At 25.7% G+C, this 22,727-nt stretch overlaps 1 protein-coding gene across 1 annotated transcript in view; it reads left to right on the top strand.

Moving 5' to 3' along the window:
• Window positions 1–1,188: 1,188 nt before the first annotated feature.
• The window catches only part of LOC105366328 (uncharacterized), a 49,181-nt gene continuing 27,642 nt past the window's right edge, over window positions 1,189–22,727 (top strand). The window contains exons 1-2 of the mRNA XM_011504733.1: window positions 1,189–1,448; window positions 1,816–2,388. Of these exons, the coding sequence (XP_011503035.1) occupies window positions 2,193–2,388 (196 nt within the window). The 5' untranslated portion in view covers window positions 1,189–1,448; window positions 1,816–2,192. The remainder of the gene's footprint in view (window positions 1,449–1,815; window positions 2,389–22,727) is intronic.

The raw sequence follows: 22,727 nt of genomic DNA, 5'->3' as shown, positions 1-22,727 counted from the left end.
TTTCTTTCTTTTTTTTTTTTTATGAATTCTCAATGACGTTTATAATTAGCTACTTACGTAATAATACATATTACATAAATATATTACCGTAATCGTGTTTGTACATAGTTTGTACCGTAAAAAGCCTTACATTAATTGATTGTTATTATGAAGGTTATGATAAATACACTTCAATTGACTTAAATATATAGTTTATTGTTTTTTTTTGTTTTTTGTTTTTGTCCCCCCCCCCCTCCCTAATGGACAAACTAATATAATGCATATAATTTATTACTATCTGTGAGTAGAATAGGCTGGTCAAGGTTGCTTGTAGTATTTCTACATTGCCTTTTTTCGTATAAGTATAAATAACTGAAAATTCTTTCCAAAATAGACGTAAAATGGGTACATGAATCATAATACCTGAGGGAATTAATGATATTAAGAAATCTACTTTATATTCCAAGACATTTGTATGCTTATTTTAATACGAGATGTAATAAAATATCTTAATGCCAATAATTAGAAAAGTAAAGGACACTATATAATTTCGTAATAGATTGATTTTATTCATTTTGAAATGTACTCGGTTACCCAGTTTAAGCTTTCAAATTAGTAAATAGTGTTATTAATGGAACCTTGAATCTTATTTACAGGAAGTGAGATAATTTCGGTATAATGCCAATTTTTTACTCAAATATACGTGCTGTTGAAAATGCGCTCTTAATTAAAAATTAGAGAATACTTTCTAAAAGTATAACAATGGTTAGTATATAAAGTATCGTGGATTTTATTTATTAGTTATAACCGTTTTTGTACTTAAAATAAAAATGAAAATATACATCATTATTTGATAGCCATCAATGCGTAAAATATTTCATCACACTTTGATATTTATGTAGAAAAATATTGCATAATTTTTAAGGTAAGACAAAAATGGTTGAATAAGCACTTTTCGGTCTTCAATTTTTGTGTTGTTGTTATTATAAAATGCGTCATTAAAAAAAAAAAGAAAAAGAAAATAAAAAGAAAAAAAAATAAAAAGAAAGAAAGAAGCTTGTTTCAGTAAATTTTATTGCTTTTTGTTACGATTTATTATTATTAAAAATACACAAAAATTTCAATTAATTGTTATTAGATTTTACTTTTAGCGTACGCAGATTTATTTGCTCGTATAGGATTTTTATTTTGTTTACTAAAAAGGATTCGTGTACGAATGGCGACAATTTAATTTTCAGAGTTTAGGGAGACATGAAAACGTCAAGTATCATAAAGTGTACATTGAGGTAATGGTAATGTATAATGGCTAAAGAAATGAAAAAGAAAAAGTTATAGTGACGTGAAGTAAAACAAAGAAGATAGAGGAACAGATATACATACAGAGTATCGTGACCGAGAAGAAAAATAAGAAAGGAAGACTGCGAAGCTAGTTCTCTTCATGTATTTTTAGCAGTGTGTCTCTTCGTATCGTAAGAACCGGTTTTGCTGACCAACATATATTCTTCTCTCTTTTTTTTTCTATACATTAAACTACTACGATACTACGCGCGAGAGAAAGAGAGAAAGGAGAAGTTCGCTCGTGTTTGTGGGTGCGCGGGCGCGGGCGCGCGTTAGGGAGAGAGAGAGAGAGAGCGAGAGAGAGAGAGAGAGAGAGAGAGAGAGAGATTGAGCGAGCTCAAGCGCGGGCGGGCGGGCGGGCGGAATGGGGATACATGGGGAACGAAAGGGGGAATTTATGTGTCGAGTGTACGTGCTCGAGTGATAGATTGGCCGATAGAGTTTCGCGAAACATCATCAATGAACATCTAAATCACGCCCTTTATTTTCTATCTCTAGGTTTTGCTGGAGCTTTTTAAGGGATCGCTGTCGATGTAACATTATAAAGCGGTCATTAGCGAAACTGTGGGCCGGTCGCGCCGAAGTCGGAAAGGTCCCCGGAGTCGAAGCTGCCCTCGTCGGTTGGGGGAGGCATCGCCGTGCCGACGAGGCGCCGGAGGCCCGGTCACGTGACATGGGGCCGCGAGCGCGCACTACCCGAGGAGAGTCGACTTATCGGAGATGCATCGTCCGAGCGGCGGCGCGGAGCTGCCCGCGAGCGTAGCGGCGCATCTATGAAAGACCGCGGAGGGCCCGCGAAGCCGAGAGCAGAGGAAGGAAGGAAAGGGAGGGCCCAAGGACGCGAGTCCCCGAGCGGAAGCGCGCGGGCATGAAGGATGGCCGACACGGGCGGCCGTTCACAAAGCGTCCGCGGGGTCGTCGGCTTCGTCGATGTCGATCCCGGTCGCGGCGAGAGGCGCGCTCTCGCGGCTCGCTGCGCTATGTGGGCCCTCTGCCTCGGAGTGCTGGCCTGCGTCCTCCAGTCCGCGGCTACGGGGACCCCCACCTGGGCCTACTTTCACAATCCCGACGGTGAGTGAACTTTTGACTAGGAGCCTCGCTTAACTGTCTCATCCTCCTGGCTTTTCTCATTCGTCATCGCTGGGCCACCACCACCACCATCCCCACCACCCCCGCCACCATCACCGTCACCACCACCATCACCATCACCATCACCATCGCCATCACCAATCACCAATCACCAATCACCAATCACCAATCACCAATCACCAATCACCATTACCATCATCATCACCACCACCACCACCACCACCATCATCATCATCATCATCATCATCATCATCATCATCATCATCATCATCATCATCATCATCATCATCATCATCATCATCATCATCATCATCATCATCATCATCATCATCATCATCATCATCATCATCATCATCATCATCATCATCATCATCATCATCATCATCATCATCATCATCATCATCATCATCATCATCATCATCATCATCATCATCATCATCATCATCATCATCATCATCATCATCATCATCATCATCATCATCATCATCATCATCATCATCATCATCATCATCATCATCATCATCATCATCATCATCATCATCATCATCATCATCATCATCATCATCATCATCATCATCATCATCATCATCATCATCATCATCATCATCATCATCATCATCATCATCATCATCATCATCATCATCATCATCATCATCATCATCATCATCATCATCATCATCATCATCATCATCATCATCATCATCATCATCATCATCATCATCATCATCATCATCATCATCATCATCATCATCATCATCATCATCATCATCATCATTTTCACTGCCACCACTACCACCCTCGCCCTTGCGACCCTCATCATTCCCCGCACTCATTTCCCAGCGGAGGACACCTCTTCGGCCCTAATACCACTGTGGACGAGCATCTTCGTTTCGTCCTATCATTTCTCCTCTTTCTGCCAATTACAATACCTGCGCAACCATGCTTAACCACCCGTCAAGACGTCGGATTTACTAACTTTATTTTAATATGCAGCTGGCTCGTATCGTCTAGCCTCGTCTCAGGGTGTAGCACTGCCTACACCGATGAGCTTCGGGATTATATTTTAACCGTAAGGAGCGGCTGCGAAGCATCATTATTTCATTCTTTTTGGTTGCGCGTACTTAATAAGGAAATGATGACGAGCATTGCCAGATCATAAATTTATAGACATTTTATTTACAATCGATTTTATTCTATAGCAAAGCACTTAATCCATCCTTGTTGTTTAATCCGAGTGATCTCTTACAATTTCTCACGGAGAATAAATTGCTTACAAGTGTCGATCGGAATTTTTATAATTCATTACAGACTTCGTATATCTTAGTTCTTTGAGAAAAAAAAAAAATATATATATATAAATCTTACATTGAAATATCCGTTGGAAACAATGCACATTTATATGAATCTCAATAAAAGATATTTATACGAACAATGCATTGCTTACTTGTCTACGTTAACTAATAATTGTACTTTTATTTATGAAAAGAAACAACATTAAAAGCAGATGGGAAGTATTTTATAATTTAATATAATTTAAGAATTTTCCGTTTAAAGAACCCAGAGCGTTCTAATATCTACCTGAAGATTACCGTATCTATATGTATGGAATTAAATTACTACGGAAATAACTTATTCCTCATTATATTTTATTCGCACTCATTTCAGTGAAGAACAACAATTTTATTAAAAATATTATTAAATTGAAAAAAGTAGTATTCATAAAAAGTAGTTTAATAAACATTGAGTGAATTTTAGCTTAAATTGAAAAGTATTTAACAGGAGGATGAAAGGAATTGTAATGAAAAAACTTCATTTATTATTTTTTCTAAATTTTTAATTTCAATTAACAATCGAGAGCGTATGAAGTTTAATTTCCATTCGACACGTTAATACAAATTTTGAAGCGATAGGATATTGTATTTTGAAGAATTGTGTTTAAAATTATGTGTACACGCACGCGCGGGCGCGCACACACACAACATCTTATACAATATATAATATATTTCATACAATATATTATGAATTGTAAATATTGACACTTAACATAAACATTTCAGCGGACAAACAAATGATATATATATATGAAGAATATTATAAAAATTTTACGATTTATGAGATATTGAGAATTTTTATAATAATAATATATAACCATCGAGAGTATTGCATATACGTACGAAAATTTTGATAATAATTTTGTATAAATTCTTTTCTTCATGTTATTATACTTTTTAATTTAAACTGAAATTAATGAGTATATTATTTATATAAATTACATACCTATTAAAGAAAAAATTGGTAATTACAAATTAACAAATATCATTTTTTACTACATGATGTACTATGAAAGTCTTATAGATAAATATTATACTTTAGTAATACTTGGAACAATCAATAAGAATAAAAAAATTTTTAGCATGTAAATACTATATTTAAAGTAGAAATTGGTGAAGGATTATTTACCTAAATTATTATTCTTTCTTGAATTAAAGTTTTCATTCTCGATTGTATGTGTCAGTTTGAATGGTTACTTTTTACTTTTATATAAACTCTTGTATTTGGAAAAGACTTGTCATGTAAAATGTATTAATCTTCAAAATTATAAATTCAATGTTTCTTGACCATTTTTCACCAGACTATACAATAACAAATAATCTTATTCAAATTCATTATATTGATAAGATTGGTATATTATTATCGAAAAATTAAACTCATGATTTTTCAGCATTTTTCAGTAATCCCGCCATTAATTTGTTGAAATTATAATATTTAAAAATAATTGGTATTTCTATAATAACTTTTGAAATAAAATATAAATAAAATATTTTTATGGTTGATTTTTCATAGATGCTAATAGTAAGATTTTAAGTTTGTCAAATTTATTTTTAAAAGTTTTAAAATTATTACGATATTATTTTATATAATTTTCTTATTTTAAGGTATAATATACAATGATATAGATAATAATGTAGTGTTTTTAATAATTTTTTTTATTTTCTAAAAAATAAAAATATTATATAATTGTTGTTTAGGTTTATAAATTTCTTACAAACTTTTGTAATTTATAACTGTTGAGTTATATTTACATTTAGAAGTTTAACTGTGGAAGTAAATTTTATAAATTAAATCATAATAACATTAAATCATGTACCCCTCCCCCATATATATATATATATATATATATATATATATATAAATAGAAATTCAAACAAGTTTTATTAAGTTTCATTTTTTTTAATGTTCGATAAATCATTTTATTACAAAGAAAAATATTTTTTATAATGTATTAGAATTTTCGAAGTAATATTATATTACAATTATTAATTATTAATGATTTTGGAAAAATCGTCACAGAATGTCGATTCTTACATTATTACTCAATTTGTCTTAAATTATTTTTTGTATGGCTCGTGATATTGAATTATTAGTTATTTAAATTAATCAATTTAAAAGAATTAAAAAACATATAATATTATAAAATATTTATTGTATCAATGTGTTAGGTTCAGTTTAATTATAGTATACTTTAATATTAAAGGGTTAATTTAAATTAATCTGACGTTTAAAAAAAAAGGAAACATTCAATTCATCAGAGTATTTATATGTATAATTGACTAAATGATTGTGTTAAAAATTTCATATAACAATAAAAGTTTTTTATCAGTATAAATATCTTCTAGATGCATTAGTTTGCCATGATATGTGGTCATGTTCCTGCGGCCTTTGAATATGCTACATTTCTATTTATATGCCCTGTTATGCAGTTTTCTGTAATCACTTAGTGGCTGATTAATATCTTAATTAAATATTAAATTAATATTCATGAATAATATTATATGTGCATTTAATTTAATAAAGCCAGAAATAAGCATTCATTTAATATTATTAATCACTATTGTAAACGTATTACGTGCAGGAATATCATTTTACACTCCGAAGAATGTAAGTTTGGGATTTCATCTCAATTTATGTGTTGAATCTTAATAATTTTATTATATACTTACTCTGAAGCATTTATCTTAACTATTTTGAGATTTTTTTTTTTTTTTTTAAGTATTTACGTCTATTAAGTCCGCTATTTAAAATAAAACTCTATTTTAAGCAAAATTATAGAAAGAATTTCACTCAGATTTTTATAGATTCAACAGTTATCTTATTTAATTATACATTTTTCAGGAGTTATAAAATAATTTATATTCTTTGGACATATATGTTGCCTTTCTGAAACTCTGTTAAAGCCGTGGCAACTATAATTTTATTATTATAGTCAGCTTTCTCTATCAGGTCGAACGTGCAAGGAATAGTTATTTTAATTCATGTATTATTTTTTACCATATCACTTTTTTATTAAACTACTCTCATTTTCAATATTGTATATTTTCATAGTAATTAAATTTCTGTTTTGGTAAATGAATAATGTGAAGTAATACAAGATGAATTTTAAAATATTTCATAAAATCTTATGACTTTTCAAGATATTTCTGTGCGATTTTTCTAAATCTAATTCTAACTCTAAATGTGATATTTATTCTCATGCTTAATTTTTTAAGTATCTTAAAATATATTTTAAATTAAGTTAAATTGCTAAGTAATGGGGTTGTTGAACTAAATATTCACGTCGATTGTTACAAGGTTAACTTAATCGTTACTTAAAATTATCGCGAACACAAATAATTCTTATGGCTATTATACCATCCTATATAGTGATTTCCCAATAGAGATTTTACAAAATTTCCTTGTAATTTATAAAATTGTGATCGAAATGAAAATATTATATATGTTACCAATTGTTCATTAATTATAAACAATATTTTTTTTCCAAATAAATAATTTCAGAGAATAATTAATTATTTATTAGCAATATTTACTTGAATATTTAATAAAATACTGTAAAATAATAAAAAAATTATTATAATTTAATTATCGAAGAAATTAAATCACATAACTGTATTGTTCAGACTTTTTCAAAAGTATTCGTTTAATGTACAAATATATCTATTAAATCTAACATTATTTCATTATTTATTATAATTTATTATAAGAGATATAGCATAAACATATATATATATATATATAAATTACGTATTTTTTAAAACGTAATTCTCAAGAAAATATGAAGAAACCGCATTTGCATCCGTTTCACTGTCGCCATTTGTTCATCATTCGTCATGCGCTAACGATTCGTGTAATTTTTATTTCAACATCTAAAATCTGAGTTCATTTGCTATTTCCATAATTTATTCAATATAAATTCATTTATGTATTTAACATATTTAGAACAATAAATTATGTTAATGTTAGACTTATAGATAATGTTTTCAAATTAAGCACACATTATTCTTGAGATACGCTTTGTTGAAGCAGCGAGTTTTATACATCAATATTTATGCACTTCAATTAAATGTGATTCAATAAGTAAATAAAAAATTAGAAAATATGACTAATTAATAGATTTTAGTTAATGATTTTAGCAAAGAATGTACAAATTAGAGTATGAAGTTTTATAATTAAAAATCAATTAAATACAATTTTGTTGGTTATAAAATATGACGTAATGTAATAATAATAGAATAATGATTTATTATTGATTATTTTAAATAAGTTTTTCTTTTAAAAATTAAGTCCATAGATATATTATGATTCAATATATAATTTTCGTTTTTTAATTTATAAATAAAATATTGAATATAATAATGACTTAGAAAATTATACAAAAGTGTTTGTTACCTCATTATCTAATTGGATCCTGGTATATGAAGTACAATATTCTAACAAGTTACAAACATTTAAATAATTAAAATTAAAATGAAGGAACTTTATGGTGACAACAGCTATCACATCTTCTAATGCAAACTAAAATAATTAAGTAAATTAAAATTTCTACATCTGTTTGACACAATATATACAAAAAGAAACTTTACATATAATATTATTATTATCTTAATATATTTAATTGGGAGTTTAAAAAAGATACAACAATTTATAATATATTATGTGGAAGTTATTAATACTTCCATAATATGAATTAAGTAAAAATAATTTAATTACACGAACTTTCTTTTCACTCATATTATTTTGTACTCAAATGAACAAATAAATTTATTATTTCTTTTTATTCCATTTTTTAGATGAAAAGAATGAATTAGATTTTTCTTTTAATAATTCTACTCTTAAGTTCAAAATAACTTGTATATGAATTGTGTTATATATACTATCTATTTAATCTATAAAGATGAGTTAGTCGTTTGCACCTATGAAATGTACAGAAATGTTGAATTTTTTGTCAATGATTATTGCTAACAAGAAATTTAATATCAAATAAATCAGAAAATCAATATAACAATGTCTTTGTTTGAGATATTTTCATTGAAATTATCATTCACAATGACTGGATTTACTATATTCAATGCAATTAAACAGTTTAGAAATTATAATTATATTTTCATCAACAATATAAATAATTATTAAAATGTATGCTATATATAGAAATAATAATATATAAATAGAAATAAATTATATATAAAATAAATTAAATAAAGTAAATTGTATAATATCTACGTCACTTTCAAGTAATATTATGTATTTAAAATATATAGTAAACTCTAGTTAAAAACGTGATAGCTCATATATATATATATATATATATATATATGTATATATATATATATATAGATGAGTATGTCTTTTATATATTTTTATTTATCTTTTATATTATCTTTTATATTATCTACTCGTATATATATGTATATGAATATATCTCAACCCATAAACTTGTGGAAAACATTCTAAAAATTAAATCGACTCCCATTTCGTTATTTTCATTCATTAATTAAATTGAAATGTGTTATATATATAAATATATATATATATATATATATATATATATGTATAGAGAGAGAGATAGAGATAGAGAGAGAGAGAGAGAGAGAGAGAGAGAAATGTTGAATATCCAGAAACAACCTAATATATAGACTAATTCATATGCATATAATAATTATTAAAACAATTAATAAATATGTGCAAATGTTCAAATAAATAATATATATATATATATATATATATAATTACACTTTCGAACTAATTCCAAAATATTTTGGAATATAATTTTAGATTAATTTTCAAATATGCAAATTAAAAATAACATAATAAACTCTCATATTAGAAAGTCGACTATGTTTATTCTATTGGATAATTAACGTTTGCAATTTCCATAATGAAATTTTTAGTATAAAATTTGAAAAATTCAAGTTTAGAAAAATTTAATTAGATTGAATATTGCAGTAGATGATATAATCGAGGGATCAAAATCTGTATACTCGAGTTCATTTTTGTTATGTACTACATATTGTCAATATGTTGTACTTCTCAATTTGCAATCAATACTCAATTCCATTTAAGGATGGGAATAATTATATGTAATACTTTTAAATCATAGTATTGTGCTTACATGCATATCAAATCCTGTGGCACGCAACTATGAAAGCATTGGTGAAAAGTCAAAAAAGATAGTCAAACCGACAGTGATCGTCTATGGTTTCGTGCCTTCTCGCTTTTCGTCGGGCACACGTCGTTAGACGTTTTTTTCTTTTTTTTTTTCAATGTTAGCCCAACAGAAGTCCGTTACGCGCTTCGACTAACAGTACACTCGCGTACCTGCGGCAATCGTTTTCCCGCCTTTCGAGGGAGAGGAAGCGACTTGTTAAGATCCGCCGTAATAAAGGCGGTGGGTGAGGAAGTGAGGCTCGTCTGAAGAGAAAAGAATGAGAAAAAGAATTTCATTCAAAGTATTTGACAGCAGCTATTTGCAAAGATACTATATGCTCGAGTGGTATAGCCGGCTTGTCGTGCTTTTTTCATCCCGGGCATTTGTAATTTCTAATTGTATTATTCTTTTCTTTTTGTGTGAAAACTATTAAAATATTATATTATTAATGAAATTCTTCCTTAGCGCAATGGACGCATGTTATACAATATTTCATCTCTTTATTTCATTTAATAAATATTTTGCCGAGTTCAATTAATATAATGGATTAGTTGTTCTCTAAAAATTAGGTTATTTGTATAAGAGAAAATTTCTTGGTAGCTGTTGATATTAGATAAGTTTAATTATCATTTTATACCACCTACAGATGTTTATTTATGCAAATTGCCATTTTAAGATTAATATTAAAGTATTTCGCTGCCGATTAATTTACATAACAAATATAAAGTAAAATAATTATAGCGAGCAGTGAATGTAATGTATATTTTATATTGATATTGCAGATGTTGCTAAAGTATTGACATAGACAAAGGGAATTATTTTTTTTTTCTTTAACGCCTTCGTGTTTATTTTTTTTCAGCGTTTTCCGATACAATATAATTCATAATTTTATCTTTTCGATTATCAATTTTCTTATCTCAACTTTCTAACCTTTTATTCGAACACGTTTTACAATTATTTAAATATATATTTATTTATAATAATTGCTTTACTAAAACAAATGTTTTTTTTTCTTTATTATTATTATTCTTATTTTGTGCAAGATGTCTATTATTTTATATTAAGATGTTTAAATGATAATGAAAATTAATAATTATATAATTAATAAAACAATAATAATTGATATAAATTAATAATAATTAGAGAATGTTAAGTGAAGTTAATAATAAGCATGTAATAAGCATATTAAGTATAAAATTATGTTTCAATGGAATAAAGAATTTAAACCAATTATTATCGCTTAGAAAACGTTGTGTCTATTTTCAAATAATGTAATGGATGCTTCAAAATCTTTATAATTAGCACTTAATGTGTAGAATGTTCTGTAAAATTTCCATCTCATCTATATATGAATTCGCAAAGGAAATTTGTATTAATTTAATATTCAGTCCCTAAAATCCGCAACACAATGGCTGGATATTCTTGTTATGACTGACTACATAATTGAAAGCATAATTACAATTAGATTAATAATCGATAATCGTAACGAAGAGAAAGAGTAATTCCACAGTGCAGCCCGAGGCATGAAAACGAGGACAAAGCACCTGTTGAGATAATAAGAAAGCGAGTTTAACGCTCTATACTGCAAACGTTTTGCAACGCGGCAACGCGCGCCTTTCGTAATTTCGACGCTCAGACTAATATAATTCATATGTGTACGAAGGCTTCTGTCTGCAATCCTATTATCGGACGATAAAACTCTATAATAATATCGAGCATAAAGTAAAATGTGTCGGAGAGAATTTTATTAACTAGAAATTATATTTATGCCCAAAAAGGAAATTTTTATAATTTTCTTTCATCTGAATCGTTGAACATCAATTTATTATTGAATTTACCGGAATTAATTAAGAGTAATCGACTATTATATAGCCTCGTTCCAGTCATTTGTACTTAAATTGTTTTACATTTAATACTAATCTTGACAAAACGGTTTTATATGATAATACTATGTAGTAATTATATGCATTTTTTTTTTAATTATTTTATTCTTTTTTTTTTTTTTTTTTTTTTTTTTTTTTTTTTTTTTTTTTTTTTTGTAGCTTTGTAATTGACTAATAGAAGTGTGCTTGAAAAGATGGAAATCTGTTCCTTACTCTAAACAAATTGAAGTGAATTTAAAATCAAACTAATTATTATGGATTTTGATGTAATAATAATAATAATAATAATAATAATAATATAATTAGAATATTAATTATCTTAAATCTTAATTTTCATGTTGTGTTACATTCATAAAACATTATTATTGTCAATTTATAAACAACGTTTTACTTACGTTTGTCTTAAGATTCAACTAGAATTGTGTAATGTAAATAAAATTTAACTGACTCTATAAAAGTAAAATTGTAAAATTTATAAATTACGATTTTAAATGAAATTGTCCATGATTAGATTTAACTGGCCTGCAACAAAAACTTATTATAACGTCCATATAGAAAGAATAGTATGTAGCTTGTTATATTGAATATCCGAGGCTGTCAAGTGTTATAAAATTATTAATAGAAATAAAACTTGTTTTTTAAGCGTCCTACTATATATTTTATCAATTACAATTATGTAAATAAAAAAGCAAATTTCAACTTGTACGAGTCCGTATACATTCTTCTTTCCAAAGTTTTTAAATACTTATTAATAGTTTTTAAATAATATTTGTTAACGGTTAACTAGTTTTTCATCTTTATTCATAAAAATACAACAGTACATAAAGTTGCTTTTGATTATCCATTTACATCTAGAAAAAAAAAAAAAAAAAAAAAAAAAAAAAAAAAAAGAATTAAAGAGAAAAATCAAATTACGCGAAGAATTTAAAGCAATAATGAAAAGAGAGATGTGACGTGACGTTTGGACATAAAGATAAGCTCCAGATTTTTTCTTTCACCAACCTTTCAGCTTCAAATTTTTCATCGATTGTACTCGACAACTCGCATCCCACCACATTTCAATTTATTTATCGAATTAACGCTCAATTTTGCTAAAACGAAAAAAAAATAAAATCTTGCGTCAATAGTTCCTGGCTGCTTAAAAATTCGTGAAATTATTTATTTAGAGGACACCCTGTATAAATAACGTTGTAAGTACCGCTATGCACCGGGGACTTGGGAAGTTATAGGAACAGCAGCCTCGTCGTCGCTATTGGCTTCCACGCGGCTTCGTGCGAGTGCAACGACCTCTATATACCTGAACGAATAGCCCGAGCTCAGTCGCGATCAGCAAGTTCTTCTTGCCATCTTTCCTCCCGCTCCCCCTCCCACTTCTAAGTCCTTTAAACTTTCGACCGTCTCCGCTCTTTTTCTCTCACTTTCTTTGTTTCAATTGCTGTCTTTATCTGCCCGTCTCTTTCCCGCCCCTCTCTCTACCTCTCGCATTTTATTTTCTTCAAGTATACTACCACCACTTGATCTTCCACTTTTATACCCACTAGCTTGATCGAAATATCGAATCCTTGGCTTTATATTCCCTAAATTTTTTTTTAACAAAACAACATCCTTCGACAATAAGAAATGATTTATTTTTCTTTCTATTTGGTAAGAATGGCTAATTTTTAGAAATATTATCAAGACATATTATTATGAGTAAGTCTCGATTTTAATGATTAATTGAACTTATTATCAGTTTAATCGACGATTAAAATATGTAAAAGCATAGAAATCATTATATATATATATATATTTTTTTTTTTTTTTCAATATTTATACAGTAACAGTTTTTTTTATTTTTATTATTTTTTTTTTTTAATATTAAAAACATGACTTTACAATGAGTGCTAACTCATTTGCTTAAATTTTAATTAAATAATCAATTCAGTAGAGTAAAGTATTGAATAATGAGTGAATATGAACATTATGATAATATACAAACAGTATACATAAATGTTATAAAATAATTTCTCGAATACTGTTATAAGTTCTATTAATTTGTATTACATGAGCAAGTACTGTTATAAAATTCCGTTGCTCTCACTATTTCTAAATAAGAATGTAACTCTTTAAGTAACGTTAATTAGATCATTATTTTGTTATTGTGTTGTAGTAATTATTGAGCTAAATATAATTAAAAAATTAAACGTTTTAATATCTAGGAAGGAATTAATATTCTCTATTGGTTAATTTATATATCTTTAAACATTTATAAAATTTCACTGTACTAATGTTTGATTATTATTTACATAGATCGGAAACTCGACACTTCATAATAATTGTTATTGGAAAAGCGTATTGTGATATTATATAATTCATTTGATATGTATAATAATGCGAAGGAACACTAAAATCATTAAATTAAATTAAAATCATCATTCACATTCTAATCAAATGCCTAAGAGAATGAACACGCCATCAATACATAATTTAAGATTCGTAAGCCGACTTTTAATTAAAAAATAATTTTTTATCATATTGCGAAAATTTTATTTTCTATTTGAATTCTGTATTATTGTTTTATTAATCTTGCAATAAGATATAATAATCTTCGTATTCAAGAAAAGTTCTTACATTATGAACTGTAAAATAAGGCACTTAATTATACATATAATCTCCGTGTGATACTTGCTATAAATGATATAGAAATATATAAATGATATAAATCTATACGTGATACTTTCATATTAAATATACAGCGAACGTATTCTTTGACAGTAATATTAAAAGATTTATTAATGCTATTGATCATGTATTGTGATGCTTGTATTAGTTTCGTAACAATTATAATAATACTAATATAATGTTTTTACCTGCTGAATTGAAATTAATTTTTGCAAATTATAAATTAAATTTATAATTGAATAATATTATTTGGAGTTTTTAAACTTCCAATATTATTATTATTATTATTATTATTATTATTATTATTATTATTATTATTATTATTGTTAATATTATTATAGATAACATTCGAATTCTAGATTATATTAGGAAATGTAGTTCTTATTACTTTTAATTAACATTTTATATTTGTAGATAAATTCAAGAATTAAAAAAAGAAAATTAAATTACGTAAACGATTGAACCCGAAGCCAAAAATTGATTGCAGATATGTAATATTTTAGTGCAATACATGAGTAATTTTTCTATATATACATAAATATTTTCTTTATTCCTATATTATTATTTAGTTATTTATATTTTTTTATTTCAACTTTTACTTATAAAAGGATTGCGAATGTATAAATATTGGAATTTAAAAATCCTCATTAATAATCTTGAAAACGATCTAGTATAATTTAGAGATTCGTGAGAAGATTGACTGCAGACTATCTAGTTATACGATATAAGTGAATTATTAAGTTTTCGACGTGTACTAGTTACATGATTATGCCTTTGAACTTTCATCTCACGAGTTCATGAATATTGATATAAACACAACGACCTTTGACCCTCTGCTTCCAGTGCATTCGTGTCGTGCAATTACAGTATAAGTTTTAAAGTTTTTAACCTTTTCCTTTGGCTTACATGCGATCAGGAATTACAAATGTACTAGGGAGACGAGGTAATGACTCTAAACCCTAACATTTGGTGTGTTAGTGGCAGCAGCAAAGCAAGGTTCTGCCTTAAGTATAATGTCCCACGAGTCTCTCCACATCTATTGCACATCTCTCTCGTTTTATTCTACTTCGTTTTATTCTATTATGTACCTTCTATTATTTACTTCGTCTAGTATTTTTACCTGCCCAACTTTGTTGCTTCCTCTTCTGTTTATTGTGTTTTCGTCTTTATTCTCGCACGCTTACAATTTTGTGTGAACGATCTTTTGTCTTCTTATGGGATTTTGCCGGATTATATTTTATTTGGATGAACGGTGAACAATTTTATTTAGAAACTGGAGATTTTGTTATTTGAAAATTATAAAAATTAATACTACGAATAACGTAAATAAAGCATTTTTTATAATAATGAAAGGCTACTTCTCTGTATCGGTTATTTTTAATAATGTTGTTTTAAATTCTAATTGATGAATTGTTTTGTTTAATTGTAAACATTTAGTAATTATAAATATCTTTATCCCGAAAACATATATACTCATAATATATATGTGTAAACTGCATTATACGGAATATATTGACATATACCTAAAGTCTAATTTTTACTTTTTCCACCTTTTTCGCAAAATTTTGTAAATAATTTATGAAAATGACAAAATTTTAATGTTTAAAAACTACGATAATTGATAATGAAATCTAGAGGTAATTGTAGGATAAAAATGTAATAACTTTTATCCAAATTATTTATAGGCTACTGTTCTATAATGACTATATCTAAGCGTTTTGTACTATTAAAAATAAGTTCGATAATTAATTTTACAATTTAAGTGAGGAATTAAACACGTATTAATGTAATTTATATTCCGAGTTTCCTATAAATATCAATCATAGTAATCTTCACATTATTCAATTATTCATACACAGAAATATTACTAACATAGAAATTTGCCGTCACAAAGGCATTTATTTAATTAAATTCATGTCTAAAAATTGAATAAGAGAAAGCTGCTTAGAACTTTAATGCAATTCTTGATAAGCAGTTATTAAAATTAAAAATCTTTATATTCTTAATTTTTGTATCTGATAAGATTGAAACGAGCACTCCTATTCTAAATTAAACTATTTAAAATTCACAATAAAAACAGCACTAATGGCCAATTCTAAAACATAATTCATCAAAATTACCTAAATATATTCAACCCTCCCCCCCCAATATTTATATTCTTATGATCATATAATTGTACAAATATTTATGTGATAATGTAGTGTATTCTAATTATATTTCATTTAATTGTAACGATTTTAAATATTATTATATTGTTGGTGAGTTAATGGAATAATAATATTACTAAATATTTTTTACGTAATGTAAAAAAAATCAAATATAGAAAAAAATAGAAATAAAATATCTTTATATATAGAAAATTAAAAGTTATATCAATAATCAAAATCATTAATAATTAAGATGCATAATATATTCTACATTTTTTTAATACGTAAGAACATTTACGTGGTTATTAATTAATTTATAGCTTAAGATGGTTATCTTGTTATTGCAGTTCCACACTTTCTCCATTAAAAAGTTTATTTAAAGTACTATAGTGAGGTGAAAATATGAATAGAAAAGAGCCCGAGTGTTTGTTGTATTAAAGATAATATATGCGTTATTATTCATACAAGTTACTTTTATAAAATAGAGTCTGCCTCTGTATATTAATAAAATTATATTAAGATGTATAATGGAATGTTAATCATATTATTTTGCTCTATAAAAAATTATTTTTTCATTCATAATGTGAACTATAAGATAAGTAAGAAAAAATATATTTTTAATATTTCATATTTTTCATTTTGTTTAATATCCTAATATTTAATAATATATTGTTATATTTAATATTCATTACTAATATAATAAAATTTGAATGCAAATAATTTTTAAATATTGTATTATAATTATTATCGATAATTAAACGTTATACGTCAAATGAAAATATACATAAAATAAAGATGAACAATATAATTTAAGAATAAATAATTAAGATAGATTAATATATTTTAACATTTATTCGAACATTTATAAATAAAGGGAATACAAGAAAATTTTCTGTGAGTAAAATACTTGAATACTCAATTACAAAGCACTTGCGGTAATAACCGTAATTTAAGAATACATTAAAAGTACTTTGTTTTAGCAGACGTATTATATGTAATACTTGAAAAGTTGATATGTCTTCATTTAAAAAACAGTTAATAATTACGTTCTATAATAGATTAAAATTAATTTATTCGCTTATAATCTACCATAAATGACTTGAAAATTCAAATATTACAAGATATATATATATATATATGAACTTGTGCCTTATAAATTAACATAAAATTTGATCTGCCATTAATTTTAATTATTTATATTACAATTCTATGTGGATTTCGGAACATAAAATGTTTTAAATTTATTGTTCTTTATTAAGAAAAAAAGTAAAGACTATTAAAAATTATAATTTGTATGAAACGGAATGGAATGATTTTATCTGCATATTATTGCATAATTTTCATCTTATCGAGTAATGAAATTGAAAAGGCTTTTGATTATATAAAATTCAAATTTTTTATCCAAATTTACATATTGATATTTTTATAATTTAATCGAAGTGTATATTCCAACATGAAAATACATGAAATCAATAATATTATTGTTTGCAAGTGTAATTTCATTACATATAGCATTTATTTATTTAATCTTATTATAGTGCATATAAAATCTATAATTTCATTAGCATAAAATTTTATAAAATATTTTAAGAATAACATAAAACTTTTTTTTATTATTTAAATACGCAAGACAGTATATTTGATATAATTCTGCTTCAAAGTTCATTGTTATATTGACAAATCTATTTATCAATTATATTATTTTTGCTTAATTGTATATCTATTATTACATAGACTTATGTTCTATGTGACGTAGACTATATTTTTCTATTTCATCCCTTGATGACCTCGAATGTACTATTAAACGTTTCTTGAGTACCTTTAATTTGTAATACATCTAAGCTTAACGAACTTTTTGTATCAGACGAATTATTTATTCTTTTTTTTTTTTTTTTTATTGAATTTGTATAAAAGCTTAGAATATTTTTGTTATAGTGATCTTATTGTCTTATTTTTTATAAATGTATATTATAGGATAATAAATACTTAAAAAGTCCTGATTCAAGTTTATATTGAAACAACAAAAATATTAAATATTTGAAAAATTATGAGTTAATACTTGCTTAAAATTTAAGAAGTCCGATGTTATTGAATAATGTCAGTTATATTAAAAACATTTTCATTATAAATTGAGTATATTAATTAGTGCTCGGGATAAAATATCACAAATAAATAGAAATAGATGTATCCTGTAATAGTAAAAACTATTTCATTTTATCTGCGAGTTATATTTTAAGAATTCGAAATCCACATATATATTATTTCATTTGTTATAATTGTATGTATTTTGAAAATTTATATTTTTCATCCTCAAAACATAAATTGAATATTTAATACTTTCATTTTAATTTTTATTAATTTTGTTAAAAATAGTAATAAAATATGACATATTTCATATCAAATTTGAATTGATTTTTAATAAATGTTTGAAAGAATTGTGATGATTATGAATACTAAAAATACATCTTAATATTCTAATCCTTGAGCTAATATATTATTTTTCTAAGAATTCGATTTATATTAAGAAATAAAAATGTAGAAAAAAGAAATTTATTTTAAAATGATGCAGTTTTCAATACTACATAAATCAGTTTGAAAAAATTACAAATTATTAGTTTGTACGCATATTTACATTGTATATTATTATTTAATATCGAAATTAATTTTATCATTTGTAAAGAAGCTAATCAATCAATCTAATACGTAATTATTTTTATTATTTTATATTATGATCTTGGCTTAGGAATGTGCACACGTCACTTTCATTTATCATAAATTCATGTACTAACCAACCTATGATCCAGCTAATACTCCAACATATACGCTTTCTTATCCGAATTTTTTATTTGTCCTCATTTTTTTTGTCATGTACGGAGGTGACTCGTCTTCTATGTCCTATTCTTTTATTAATTTTTTTTTATTATGAAGCATTCTTAGATACATATATACTTATTTCATAAATTATTTGTGATCATCGTAATTATAATCTTAAAGATTTAGTAACTATGCACACGTATAATACGAATTATCAAACAAGTGAATATTGTTGAATAAATTGTAATGACTCATATATGTGTATTATGAGTAATTAAAGAGATTTTAATTAAAGGAATTTAGTAAGAGCAACGTGAGTGAATAAGTTATAATATATGCTACGTATGCTTTATGTTACAAATTGCTTGTGCTATAATATCTTTCAAAAAAATTATATGTTTCTTTTACAGAAGCTAATACGATGAAGGATAATAATAATTTACGTTAATTTTTATAATTAATGACTTTCTATTTACAAATATTACTTTATTTATAATATGTTATTAAGTAGTATTAATCAAATATTAAATAACACCGATCGGTTTCTATGATTACATGAATAAATATCCAGAACGATAAAAAAGAGCATTTTAAATAATAATAAAATATAAAATTACTTATGAATTGATGAAAATTTAAATGTTAAATTAAATTATGTAGCTAATAATATATTAAATACTTTATACATGATTTATGCTTTATCTGTTAACAGAAACAATTATCATTATTTTAAAAACATTGCTTATTAAATCGAAATTTAATATAGTTAATAATTAGAAGGCGAATGATGAATAATTATAACATTTGTATGATAAGTGTATATAATTCATTTGAATATATAAAAAAAGGTGATAAAATTTGAGTTTTACTGGCAATATAATAAAGTACTTCTCACGTATACACTTTGTGTAAAAAAATTAAATCCAGATAGTTTTGTCAATAGTATTATTTTAATTTAAGAATAGTATTAAATTTTTATGATATTTCATGCAATAAAATAAGTCTGCCTTAGTAAAATTAATTCATAAATTTTTATCGCACGTGGGAATTCATTGATAAGAAACACGTTGTATTTGTATTCACGAGACATTTGAAAAGAACAGAAGAGGTAGACGGAAAAGTATGTCTAGAATGAGTTTGTTACTACCCATGAAAAATGTCCATAGGTATATAGCACGATAAGAAAGCCATAAAAAGAAACCTAAGCCGAAGAAAGAGAATAAGAGCGAAAGGAAAGAGGTTATAGGCATAAGGAAATCGTTATGTATCCATGTTATGCGTGGTAGATTCGAATAACTTTGTTATTTAAGCATCGTTGTTCAATCAATTTCTTATTACTTATTTGCAAAATTCGAAGGATTCTATAAAAATAGATAGCTATAGAATACACATTAGAGATTAAAATTAAATATGAAAATATAATGAAAGGCAATAAGAATCTGTGAACAACGTATAATATGCTGTATGGAGAATGAAATAATAAAGAACTATAAATTAGAATAGTCTACTTATTTTATCAATTTCTTTGTTAATGTGTTCAATATTTATGGCAAAATCAAAAATCATCGATGTTAAAAATTAAAATATTAAAAATTCTCCATGAATATGAAATACAAATAACAAACATTAAATGTATAGAAATTCAGTAGCGATGCTTAAATGCATTATTCATATATTATTATAAGTATTTTATTTTATTGAAACAATCCGACTATAGAAGCTCATTACTTAATCAAGATAATCATAATAGTCTTATTTTCAATTACATTTGAAAACTTGTATAAAAAATTAGTTTTTTTAGAAGTAAAATATTTTAGATAGAGTTGCATAAAGCTGCAATAATCGCATAAATTATATTCGATATTTTATTTGCACCATAAATATCAAAGTAGACACACCAAAGGAAACAGAAATTATTTCATTGATGAAATTGAATTTCTATGTGTCAAAAATCAAACTTATAAAAGCAATTTGAAAAATAGAAAATTCTATATTTTATAAATTTGATTTTTATCAATTTTAGAAGTTGAATATTTTTAATACAAGGAAACTACTAAAGTAAAAAAATCAAATCATTCTAGAAAAACCATGGATTATTTTGAATATTCGGATAATTCAAATATTTAAAACAATGTATTATGAGGTATAAGTTTTATAATATTTAGTCGAACAGACTATTCACTTTATTAAATAATTGAAGAAATTTATTAATAATTTACACGGTCAAAAATAAAAATTCGATGCTTAATAAATATTCATATTAATTTTTTTGAGCTATTGTTTAATACATTTTATTTATTATAAAATTTTTAATTTATATTGTCTTATTTTACGTAGAACGCACATGTATTATGTGAGCATTCATTGATTATAATAATTATTATCATATTTCTAATTTTTAATTCAATGAAATTTTCAATTCTAACATGGATTTTGTATATACAAGATAAATAGAATGAATCACAAAGAGAAAGCGGGAAACTCGAAGCAATTCGTTTATTATGAAGAGTGTATACAAGTAATAGAAAGAACTATCATCGCTTGGGATTGCATGCTCCTACACCGGTCCTCGTTGAGAATATTTCCATTCAAATTAATTTCAAGGACTTAATGTCAAGTTGTGAATGTTTCTTCTCACTATATAAATATAAGATTTTTTTTTAGTATTTTTTAAAACTAAAAGTATATTAAGAATTGACAATTATTATGTAAAAAAAAAAAAATAATATTTATTATATGTGATTTATGGTGTATGATTTTGTATATATTATTTGTTAGTTATAATCAGTTGCTGCAAAGAAAAGACATTTGTAGACATGAAAAAATTAAAGTATGCAAAATGTTTATAATAGTTTTCATATTATTCAGTGAAATATTATTTAAGATTATTTTTAATGTTTTATACAAATTATATATGTATATATGATATTTTATTGATCATTTAAAAATAGTACTTATAAAAATAACATTGAGATTTATAATAATTATACATATAAAAATATAATCTTCAAAGAACAGAATATAAATTGTTATTCATTATGAAGAAATACGAATCTACGAATACTGTTCCTCTTAATCCTCTTTAATTTATAATGGTAGATATATTAATAAAATATATACGAAATTTTAAAAATATTTTAAATTATTTTCGTAGTAGCTTAGATAAAGTTTGAATTAACAATCAACACAATATAAATCGTTTCAATAGATAAAATACTAATGAAAATTATATTACAATAAGACAATGCTTTTACTATTTAAAGCAATTACTTACTCTTTAAGGTTCTATAGTGATTAGATTCTAAGATTCATAATAATTACTTTTAAAAATATCTA

This window comes from Ceratosolen solmsi, unplaced genomic scaffold (assembly GCF_000503995.2).
Source record: "Ceratosolen solmsi marchali unplaced genomic scaffold, CerSol_1.0 scaffold70, whole genome shotgun sequence".
Classification (NCBI taxonomy): Eukaryota; Metazoa; Arthropoda; class Insecta; order Hymenoptera; family Agaonidae; genus Ceratosolen; species Ceratosolen solmsi.
The sequence above is the reverse complement of the archived record's forward strand: the minus strand, read 5'-3'. Positions and strand labels throughout refer to the sequence as shown.